Source organism: Apostichopus japonicus, chromosome 17, assembly GCF_037975245.1.
Source record: "Apostichopus japonicus isolate 1M-3 chromosome 17, ASM3797524v1, whole genome shotgun sequence".
In the NCBI taxonomy this organism is placed as follows: domain Eukaryota; kingdom Metazoa; phylum Echinodermata; class Holothuroidea; order Aspidochirotida; family Stichopodidae; genus Apostichopus; species Apostichopus japonicus.
The window spans coordinates 9,762,260-9,774,933 of record NC_092577.1 but is presented as its reverse complement, the minus strand read 5'-3'; the positions used below and the strand labels follow the sequence as shown (position 1 = coordinate 9,774,933).

Here is a 12,674-nt window from a genome sequence, read left to right as displayed (position 1 = left end):
TTTGGACGCTGTCGAAAGGGCAGTACATTGAGAAATGGACGTTGTCGAGCACCACACCTCCTCCTTGTTATTAATATTATTAAGTAGAGGGAACAGGAAAATACTAAAATCAACTAGACGGGACATTAATATAGACCGTGGGGTGGGGGACGTACGGTGAGAGAGGGAGGGGTTGAGGGAAAGGAAGCACTTTTTTCCGGGTACTTCCAGAAAAGAAAAAAAATACAGAGGAAAAACCCAAATAATGACAAGAAAAGGTGATGGTAATTAACAGTATTAATATTTACTCTCTGGACAAGACGTAAGAACAGTTTACGTTTAATAAACCTGTTTATCTGTTAAAGCAGTATTTCAAATTGAATTATGAAAGTAACACCCTCTTTGTTATGCTGATAAATACATACACAAAAGTCTTTAGTCTGTAAAAGAGTTAAGAGAATATGGATAGAAGCAGACTGCTTCATCATTTGTCTCGTAATGAGTCCTTATCTCTGGTCAGGTTTAACTTGGTCTGACTTCCAAATCTCGGACAACCTGTCGTATCCGACTCGGAAAATTATGTTCGAAAGTATTTTCACCCTGTGTCCAGGTCTCCAGACTGTCATGGCCCCGGGTCTGGCTAAGTCTGAGTCCAGTTCTCCTTGAGGTGTCCTCTTCGTTATGCGGACAGCCTTTCAAATCACAACTTTTATAAGTTGTGTATAACTCGACGTCATCAGATTGTAAACTCGGCTTCAAACTTCTGATATCAAACTATTAATTTAATCTCGAGCAATGCTCTGATGGTACCGTAAGATATATACGTCTGTGAAGAAGCATAATCCCTGAATGTACAAAGATGCTCTAAATTATGGCCAGTAACATGGTCTAAAGCAGGGATGCCAGCAGGGTTTGCCCCTAGGGCCTGAAAGTTGTGGGGACTTGGATATCCCAAAAACTATCTAAGCTAATGTTGGGGACTTTATGAACATCCAGAGGAAAAATTGCGGTATAGGCTCCAATTTGCGTATGCTACAGTGTGTTAGGATAATAGTTAGATATTCGCGGAAAAAGCTCATGCATGTTTCAATTGCATGGGACGGAAAGATCGTGTAGAGCCGGAACAAAATTTCAAATTCGGGAAAAAGTCGGAATTCCGGCTATTGCCGGAATTTTGGCATCCCTGCTAAAGGTTGTATCTCATTCAGTGCCATCTTCTGAAACATGATTTCCTCTTCAATGACGTATAGCTGGAATCAACAGCAAAAATGATGCTGATTTTGTTTTCATCAAGTTTCAAGCACAGTATAAGAAGCATTGTGGGGCGTTGTAAGTCAGAACATTGTTATCCTACAGTTTAACAATCATACGAAGTTTTATTTGTTTGTTTTCGGAAAAAGTTTGCTAAACATGACATCTTGACAAAAAAGTTTCAAATAACCAAAAAATGTTGCGATATTAATATAGATACCAAATTTTTGTGTGTAACCTTTGTTATTATTTTTAACAAATGAAACACGAAACAAGCATGCATACGACCTATGACCTCTCACCATGTTCAACGAATATAAAGCATGCTCAAATTCTCTGAAATTAATTAATTTCGTTGTAAAGATTATCATCATGTTCAAAATATTTTCGCAGTCGTCAAACATTGAACTATCATTATTAACTTACATTATTAAAATGTTGGTATTTATCTCTCTCTCTCTCCCAACAGTTTACCCTTTTGAAGATTTATAAGAACCATCAAAAAAATGTTCTTTCATCCAGGCACGCAAGATTATTCCATCTTTCATGGCTGAGGAATTGGTTGGTTTCATTTATACTTATTAATATTAAAAAAACACAGGTTACTACAAAGCGATGGCGTACTTTCGAAAACAAGCTCTCGTGTCTGATATTATCTGGAGGCGCACTAACGGGAATCAGTCTATCAATGCACTGATGTTTATAAATATTTATATTTATACTGGAAAAAGGAAAAAGAGAAAGAAAACATCGTTCAATATAAAGAAGACACCAAGCGGGGTTTGAAGCTTTTTCCACATAATAGTAATGTAACAAAAAATACCTATTTTCGCTGTGCTTTAGAAATTGGTTACCGGTATATTTTAATGTTTTTACGTTTCAATTTAATTTAATTCCAAAGTTAACGACAAAACCAAACAACCATCTCGTGCTTTTCAAGAGCATATCTTCCATTTAGAGGAAGAGGGAGAGAGAAAGAGATAAACAATTTAGCGAAACTCCATAAACCAACTCACTTTGTAAAAAGAATGTATAGTGTGAGATTTTATCAGTTTGTTTTCTAATGTTTGTAACTTAAATTTCAGCTTGCAAAGTTATACCTATAAATATATCTATTTGTCAGGTAAAATTTTAATCGTCTTTCAGGCGAACTCATGTGGCTGGAAATCCAATATTTGATAGTTAGCCATTATAGTTTCCAGTATCATTTTCCATGTACAAAAATTTGCAAGAACGTTGTAAGGACACGACACCTCAGATGGAATGATCCTATCTCGTTAAAATCTCCAACACGATGATTTTCCTTTAGAATCTCAAATGACTCCTTTAAGAAATGATGCCTACTAAATTCGAGATAAAAAGTTCACGTCAATTTTTGTGAAAAAGAACATTGTTCAAAAACGTCGAATTTCGTTGTCTAGTTTATTCGAATCCAAAATAAATAAAGTAGGTAAGATGAATCCTCGCTTAAACTATAGCAATTATCGGATTGCATTAACGTTAAGTCACTTATACTCCTCCGTACATTTCTCTGCTCTTTTCGCTAAAAAAAAAAAAAAAAAAAAAAACAACAACAACAACGTAAATCATAGTTTTTCACTCATTCAGAATGGAGATTCTTTCACCACACTGTCCGTTATAAACTTTCGCTTCATTGTGAAACTGCGACAGCGTAGGACATTTCTTTGTATAGCGAGTATAGTGTTGTAATTACCTTGCAGTCTCTTGCCCTGGTCTTCGAGTTTCTTTCTTAACTCTGAGATGATTCTCTTCAGTTTCTCTTTTCGACCAAGAATGTCACTTTTAAAGCTCTCTTGTGAAAATAAAACGTCACCTTCTTGCGTTATCTGAATCGTCTTCTCGAGGACACCTCTCTCCTCTCGAAGTTTTCTGACTTTCTTTTCCAAACTTGTTTTGATCTCGTTTATTGTTCTTTGGTTTTGGTTACTCTTCTTCTCGTCGCTTACGTACTCATCTTTTCTGGTAGCTATGTCAGAGGATGTACCATCTCCATGGACGACGCTCAATTCACTCACATCTTGAGGTCTCGGATTCGGCGCCATCTTGTGAACTTCTGTAATATCATAAATGGCATTCGGTGTATTTTTCAAAAGTTCCAAATGAAGACTTTCCTTAATTTTTTCCTTCAGCGTTACACTATCCCCTTCTAAAAGATTGTTTTCTCTGTCATCTGACGTTTTGTTTGAATTATGATCCTTTGTAGTTTCCTGGATATTTTTGAATGTCATCTCCATAGATGAATGGATTAACTCATCTGAGGGAGTCGTTTCGTTTGATGACGCACTAGAGGGCGTGTGCTCCATGAAATTTTGCAGCTTCATGGCAGTTCCGGGTGACCATGCGCGGACACCACCAACAGTCTCCTTAGAGCCATTAGTCACCGGTGGGTCCGGATCCCGTTGTTCGTGTGGCTATAAAAGGAAAAGAAGAAATTCATGGTAAGATCAAATGAAGAAAGAGTTAAGATGTAGTGTTCATGGTGGTTAAGATGAGAATTGTTATCAGTGTTTGCATGGTAGTCAAGGTGGGCTTAGTTACCATGGTGCCCTTGGAGTCCATGGTTACCGTGGCTATAATGATGACGTCAATGGTATTATGGTGGTCATGGTGCGTTTGAAATTTGGTGATTTTCATGAAAGTCTTGGAATCTGTGTTTTTCTTTTGTACAATATATTACGGTGGTCAAGGTGTTGATGGTGCTGTTAGTGTTCAGGGTTGCCATTGTAATCTTTTCGTGTTGGTCACTGGGTTCTTGGTGTTTATAGTGACCATGGCAATCATGGTGCCAATGTTGGTCTTGGGTTTATGGTGTTTCGTGGTGCTTTCGTATCCCTGCACACCAGGATCAACGTGGGGTTCATGTTGGTCTTGGTGTTTCATGGTGGCAATGGTGTTCATGTGAATTTAAAGTAGCCATGGTGTCGTGGTGGTCAAATCGATATAAATATGGTCGACTGGCTTAAGCAATCAAGCTCAGACCACTGCTCTAAAGTCAGAAAACACATAACACAAACCTTTCATATTATCAGAGAGTCAAATTAGTTTTGCATTTATATTCGGTTGACCTTAGAGCAGGCACGTAGCCAAGGGGGGGGGGCGAAGGGGGCAGTCGCACCCCCCTTGAGCATATTTTATATATATATTTTTAATGTTTTTATGATATCGCTAGTATTTTCAAAAGAGAAAATGCTAAGATGCAACTTACAAGGCCTGGGAAGTGCCATTTCCAGCGATCTGGGAGGCATTTTTAGCCAAAATTTTCTTGTACGCTTCGCGCCAACTCATGGTGGCGCTACGCTTAGATAGTTTGCAAGGCCGAATCTACAGTTTCGCCCTCCCTTGGCAAATTCCTGGCTACGCGCCTGCCTTAGAGACTCGCGGTTTTTATGACGTAAGATTTCAGTACGCTTTTATGTTTCTATTCGCACAAACAGCATCTCATTGCGTCAACTTCGGTTTCCATCAAATGCTCTTGAAAAGATAAATAAAAACACGCTAGTTTGTTTCATTGAGTTCAGATAAGAATTGGCGACACTCTTGAAAACGTTCACTTCTCTTCAAACTGTGTTTACAGATCGACACTTACCCTAGACCTATCACACTTCCGTAGTACACATACCTCAGCTTACCCTTACTTTACATATGAAATTCTGGACAGAATTGATTTTCTTTAATTGCTATGCCCAATCAGGGAGTTTACAGCTCCCCTGGACCAATTAATTATACCAGGCAATCACACATTTTTGTTTTAGAATAACAAAAACAAAAATCCTTCGAAGAATTATGCGGAATATTGCCCTATAGCCAAATGGCGTGAAAAGCAATCAGCAGACGCAATTATCCACTTTAAAATTACAATATCCAACAGTGGAACACAGATATCACCCAGGTTTATCTGTATACGCATAGGCCTATCCTATGCTAAACTAACCATATTTGAAGCGGCAAATTTAACTGTCTTTTCTCTTCAATTTATAGATTACTTGCGCAGACAACAATCGCTTTTCTTATATGTTGAATGAATGAGAATAAATCATGAACAGGCGAATCAAGTGTTTCTAGGCAACGTACGTTGCTAAGCAACTGGTTAAACGGCTAGAATAGAATGAACAATAAAACAGAAGCCCCTTGGCGGTAAAGGTGCCCAGACGCGGAAGTGAAAAGTCATTTGCTGCCATGGTAACAGGGCTTTAAGAACTCTTATGGCAAGAAATGGATGCGGCTATGAAAAGAGAGAGTAAAACAGGTTTCCAATTTATGAAAGGAATGAAGTAAAAGTTCTTATGCCTTGAAGCAGGGAAGCTCTAACAAGTCCCGGTTCCAAGGGAACGTTAACTTGTTTCATTGCATCAGAAATTTCAAGACGATTCTGAAACATTTTATGCGAGAGATTGAAGCGGTGCAGTATAAAGTCACAGATGTAGCCATGGAAACTACTTTAACTACAGTAGTTAAGAGAGAAGAGTCTTTCATTTTACCGCAGGTTGGTAAAGTGCTTTTATTTACTTTTTAGAAAGATCTGGGCACCTTAATATTGAATATTGAAAAAGAAGAAGAATTTGAAGAAGAATTTGAATAACAAGAAGAAGATGAAGGAGAATACAGTTACAAGACACGTATGCTCTATGATATTGTAGGTGCGTCTGCGAAATACACGTAACCTACAGTGTAGCCGACGATCGATACTCGGGACCATGTCTGTAGCAAGTGTTCGATTTTTTTTAGGGCAGGGGGGGGGTGGTGGTGGTGTCACAAATGTTGGCTGATGCCCGTCCTGGGAGGGGTCTAAGGGAAAGAAACTGAATAGGGAGCTGTTTCCTTTTGAATATATTTGGTTTGCGTTACCGGACAGAGATGCAAACTAATTGCTAATTGTTAATATTGCCATTATATTGCTACATTCGTGTAGAATAAGCTTAAGTATTGCCAGTGTACCGACCTTGCCTGTGCTTGCTATAAAATGTACTAAGCCGTATGGTAGAAAATCTTAAGAAAGGTGTCATGCAGCACCTCTTTCAACCCCACCCACCCGACCCCCACCCCGCCTGTTGCAACGGCCCTGCCGTCGGGGCACGAATCATGTTATTATCAGTTAACAGCACGTAAATCTTATACCGATTTTATTCAATCTTGATACGATTGTTGTATATAGACAAACGGAGCAGATTTGTGTTTATTTTCATACGATTATTAGCAGACTCCATACAAAATACAGGTAAATTACAGCATCCCTGATGAACAGTATCAATATACCATTTCATGCCTGCATCATGCTGTTATTGACTTTATTATTAGCTCAATCTAAAACCACTATATTTATATAAACTCTAAGACACACTGTGCGAAATGTATGCGATCATCTTGTTAACTCTAGACCTACAGAAATGATACAACCTGCTATAAACTTATGACATTATCTGCTGTAATCTATGCCTTATTTCTCATTCTCTAAGTTTATCTATGAGGTGGTTGGTTTTTGTTGTTGTTGTTGCTTCGTCAGTTGTATACATACATTAAAATGTACGCACACTACAGTATACAAAAATCTTCATTCATGTAGAAATCGTAACCATGACAACGTCGAAACGTTACAAGTGCACTAAGGAGTGCCAATTGTAGTCACGTCAAGTCGTAAAACTTTACTGCAATCAATACATCCTTTTAATTTGCACTTTGATAAAGTGGTTTCCCAAAACTAGACCGCATGATCGATATTTACATCAATCACGTGATAACGGGCAATCCAATTAAACGTGTCGACACTAGCAACAGAAGATGAACACACACACATTAGAAATACGATATGAAGACGTGTTGGCAAACACGTACACACCAAAGAAGTTATTAAACGAAACGAAGTAAACGGATGGATGTTACAGTCTAACATTATACGCGTGTATTGACATGATAACCGATACAGCAGATACAAATATTAACCGTGGGTAATTATTTGCAAACGACACTCGTGGTGATGCTATACACAAAGATTACAGGCTAAATGCGTTGTAAACCTGTATTGCCAAATATTGAAACAACGTAGGTAAAAGAATTTGCCACTTCAAAATGAAGAAAGGCCATTTTCCATTTGTTTGGCTATTTTTAGCGATAAAAAAAGACCGAAGGTTTCTTTATACGACTTTGCTGAAGTCTTTCAATAGTTTTAACCAGGGTAATGTTTTCCCAGGGTGCATGGCATCAAAGAAATATTTTACGAAGGTGCCATGGATGTACTATTTTTCTCATACGTGGTGCCATCGGTATAAACAAATTATTTCCCATAGTGCATCAGAATCATGTTGAAATATTATCAACTATCATTATTTACGTATCATTATTTCATTTTTTTTTGTAGAACATTCTTTATTTACTATATTTGCTTATTCGACACACCAGTCTCATAATCAGGTCAGTGTGCACGGCAGGTCGAATCAAATAGGGTCTGGCCTTTTTTTAAGTTTAAGTTTGGCAATATTTAAGTCTTTACACTTGATAAGATAAGTGTTTGAAATGAGCTAATTTGTTATTGGGCAAAAAATATTGTTGTTTCAGCGTTACTGACCTTTTGGGCACTCCTAACCCATCGATACCACTAAAATGGGAGGAAGATGTACGAATTTAGGGGACGTTGTAGTTGCTTGCCATGAAGGGGGGGGGGTGGCGGAGGGGTCCATCTACCCTTACGCCACCTGGATCAGCGTCTGATTATGTACTTATGTACCTACGACAACATTGGCGAGTATTTTACATGCAGTTACCTACTTCAGCTTGCCAAGTATATATATATCTCAGATCAGTTGATACGTGATAGGATGAGAATTACTCAAATTTCATGCCCCCGTATAGTTGCGACCTTATTCATCCCGTTATCTATCTACTCACATAGAGTTAACGAGGATCTTGACTCTACAAATAAGCAACCAGCAATATACAGTCCCTATAGCAATTATCGAAAGTCGCAGAGAATTTTCAAAGTAGGACGTATAACCTTATACCCATGGGACACGCTAAAGGCTACACAGTAATGCTTATTCATCTTACCACGATGAATCACGCTTGTTGCTATGCAGTCTCAAGCTTTACAAATTGAAGAGAGCCTTTGCAATAGCAGTTTTTCACATATTGCCACACAGAATATATATATGTTAATATATATATATATGTTTATATATATATATATATATACATATATATATATATATATATATATATATATATATATATATATATATATATATATATATATATATACATATATATATATATATATATATATATATATATATATATATATATATATATATATATATATATATATATATATATATATATATATAAATACACGCCCACAGACCAAATCTATCAATTGGACAATGTGAACTGTGACTAATGAAACAAACCACATCCTGAAATAAAGATTTGATGAAGTACCTTTCATTGTGCACAATTCCTACTGGTACGGTCGTCTTCTCAGACGAGATAAATCGTTTTCAATCGTATAGAGAATATCCTTAATGAGTTTACAACAAATCCCGTGTCTTTTCGCGAGCACAAAAAGAAAAAACAATAAAGAAAGAAAAAATGCATGAAGAAAGAGAGAATGAAAGAAATGTCGAGGACTGTTTAGGGTTGCTAAGGAAATCTGCACTCAATTTCCTGTCGATTTGAAAGTGGAAATGTGCCTCTGCTAAAGGCTAAAGAAGGCCAGAAACGGGCAGAGTATGACACCAGTTATAGATCGAGTTCCGTCTGTGGTTAAAGATGTGCAAGATAATAGCGCATAGGGTAAAAAGGGAGAGTTTTACTCGTACTTTTGAATTTGTGGCAGTTATCACGAGAGGCCCTTTTCTTGACTGACGAGAAGTTTTAGTTGGAGATTATTTCCCATCGTAGAAACGAAGCGGAAGAGACTCTAGCGATTTGTCAGAAAATGAACAAAAACCAAAAGTGCCATGATTAAAAGAAAATATGGAAAGGAGTAATAATATAGATGTCATTGATTTTAAGGCATTAATACGACTTAACATGCTAAAAGTGAACCACTGTTATGAAAACGACTGGTAAATACAAAACTTAGAAATAACACAGAAATCATTGGTTGTGTAGAGCGGGATATATATATATATATATATATATATATATATATAACCAAAATGAGCAACTGATTGCAAACGTCACTGATAACACACGTATGGCCACTGATGCATTAATTAACTGGAGGTGAAACTCTGGGGAAATCAACCGTCATTTTATCCAAAAGTATAGATTTTCGAGGGCGGTTTTAACCCTCCCGGGATATAACAAAATGCCATTAAGATAGAAACTTGGTCCTGACAGAAACTATTCCAGTGTTGTTAAGGTTTTTCGTTACTGTATAACCTAGATATAAAAAATGCTGTATTCTAATCGTCGATTAACGTATAGGGTTATGGTACTGCGCGCCAGTCAGCATGTGATTCGCGTCATAAATTAATGCGCGAATCAGATCCCACAATTTCCTTTTTAAAGATTCTGTGTTCATAATATCGAAATCCTGTTCGGAATCTTCGAAAGTCTGCAACGTTGTCCCATGTCTAACATACTTTTGCTCTCAAATTGGAGACATTTAAGTTGGCCTTACTACAACAGGATTGTAAGTTGGCGGAGGGGGAAAAGGATAGGGGTTTATAGCCCCGGAATAAAAGGGATGAATATTTCATTTTCATTCCATAACTTACTTAACTTGTGAAAATGACGGCTTCTTTCCATTTTGTTAAATTTGATTTGAAACCGACGTAAAATATTGCATCGTAGCTTTATTCTAAAGGTTTCATCATGCATTGTAACAGTTAGCCTCTTTAATAATACCTTATGATAATATAATATTTTACAACACTTGAGGTGTGTAAACAATACTGAGTGTAATACATGCTTCTATAAGTATCACGAGTTTCCCCTTATACGAAAAAGGCAAGAAGACAACTGCCGTTAGCAAAGAAATATTCTAAAAAGCAAAAACAAGAAGAAGAAAAATATAGAGAGAGAGAGAGAGAGATGCGAGAGGTGGAGGAAGATGAAGAAGTAGATGAAAACAACCTCACGGCTGGCTCATCATAACAAATTTGTCATGTGGATCGTACTGTGAACACTGCAATGACGGGTGACTGGAGCAAAACGAGTAAGATGAAGGGAATATACTTTAATAAAGGCAGCTGCGAAATTGTAAAGATAAATGGCGAGACAGAGAGATGATTGCATTCGGTAAGGTGGTAGGGAAGTATTATAAGTCACATCTCCATGAGAACTGTTTTGTATATATATACAATGATATAACGAGAATAAACTGCAAGGCTGCAATCATATATACAGCAGTCATCTTGCTTTGGCGTTTGTTCTCTATTTAATGGACGATAAACTTCATCATAACTTTCGTGAAACATAGTAAGCGGTTGTGATATTGTTCAGTTATATAGTAGTGGGAGAGTGTAAACCAACATGAGGATGGAGTTAGTTGGGTGGTCATATCAATACATGTGGGACAGTGGGAGTGTAGCGCAGTAGAACAGCACACTAAAGTGGTGAGTACAGTCCAGTACAGTGTACCGCAGTCCAGTACAATGCAGTGCAAGACAATCTGATACTGTGTAGTAGTATAGCACAGAACAGCATAGTACAATAGTACAATACAGTATGGTACAAAACAGTACAGTACAATGCGGAATGAACAATGCAGTGCAATACAATATGATACAGTGTAGTACATTACACTACAGTATAGCACAGAACAGCATGTTACAGTACGGTATGGTACCAAACAGTACAGTACTTGCAATGCAGAACAACACAGTGCAATTTAATATGACACAATGTAGTACATTACACTACACTATAGCACAATAGAGCATAGCACAATACAGTGTGGTACCAAACAGTACAGTACTTGCAGAACAACACAGTGCAATTTAATATGACACAATGTAGTACAAGACACTGCAGTATAACACAGAACAGCATAGTACAATACAGTATGGTACCAAACAGTTCAGTACTTGCAATTCAGAACAACACAGTGCAGTATAATACAGTACAGCATAGTACAATACAGCGGAGTGCAGTGTAATACGTTACAGCACATGTACACTGCACTACACTACATAGTAGTATAGAGCCGTACAGTACAGTATAGTGCACCACAGGCTGCAATAGTGTACAGTACATTTCCTCTATGGGTAATCGCGGCAATGGGCGTTGGGTGGGAGGGAAGAGAGGGGTGGTTGGGGGATGGAATTTTAAAACTTTTTCTTTATATTGATGCTTAAATGTCATTTGTTAGTTACAAGTTTGGGTCGATAGATTACTTAAGGTCAGTTAGCTACCGATACCTTCAAACACTGGTTTTCTCAATGAACCATGATAGATTCAACGTGTCCTATACAGCAATGTTAGTGTGATTGTCTTACTCACATAGTATCGCGCCGACAGCCTGAACACGATGTATATAGTGTAATCCTACCCGGGTGCGTGCGTGTAATTACCACTCTTAAAACAACCACCATCCGATTTCCTTGAGAGCAATTGCGCTACTTTACCATAAATTAATTGATTCATTATTCCTCCTAAAAGTGATATGAGGTATTCTCCTATCCTAGAATGCAACAATCAAGGGAGTCCTTTGAAGACAATACCAAACTTTAGCTTAGATTCTTTAAGCAATTTTTTAGCAGAAAGTGAACCAGTTAGTGAACCACTTATCTGTCATGAACGACTTGTATTCCTATACGTTAACATTTCGATATCTGTTTTGAAAAGTATTTGAAGTTATATTGTAGATTGAGTGCAAACGTAACACAGCAGACCTAATGACACATTTTTTTGTTCCATGTATATGCGCGCATGATGACGCTTTAAGCGATTGAATGACATAAAAATATGATAACAATATAGCAAAATTGTATAAACATGAAACATGAGAAAGGCGACAGTTGTGTTAAATTGACGGGTCTTATCGACCATAATGTGTTTATTGATAGTTTACAATGAAGCTTTGCAGTAGGAAAATCATTCTCAGTTTGACAAGATATTTACAACCGTTTGTGGTTCTTCAAATTTATGAGGATTCGGTTACGACGAGAATGTATATAAAAATATGGAACGCTATTAGGGTATACTATTAATAAAATTGTGATGTTTATGAATTATGCCAAACAGATATCATAGCTCATGAATCATAGCTGGCTGGTTCGACCTCATGAAGATGAAGTGATAAACAGTAAAAAATGAGGGAAAATAGAGAAAAAACAAGAAAGAAAAGAACGAATAGCACAACCCCAAAACCTTCCAGGAATTTAAAAATCAGTAAAGATAAATATCCAGTGATCCAGTAAGATCCATCTACCAAAGTATAGCTGTTATTATTTTCTCTATATATGAAATTGTAATGAGATGGA

General features: G+C 37.2%; 1 protein-coding gene across 3 annotated transcripts in view; it reads right to left on the bottom strand.

Annotated features, from left to right (window-relative positions):
- Nucleotides 1-261: 261 nt before the first annotated feature.
- The window catches only part of LOC139985249 (uncharacterized), a 48,868-nt gene continuing 36,455 nt past the window's right edge, over nucleotides 262-12,674 (bottom strand). For all 3 annotated transcript variants that reach the window (XM_071999528.1, XM_071999525.1, XM_071999527.1), the window contains exon 3: nucleotides 262-3,662. In XM_071999528.1, the coding sequence (XP_071855629.1) occupies nucleotides 2,835-3,662 (828 nt within the window). In that variant the 3' untranslated portion in view covers nucleotides 262-2,834. The remainder of the gene's footprint in view (nucleotides 3,663-12,674) is intronic.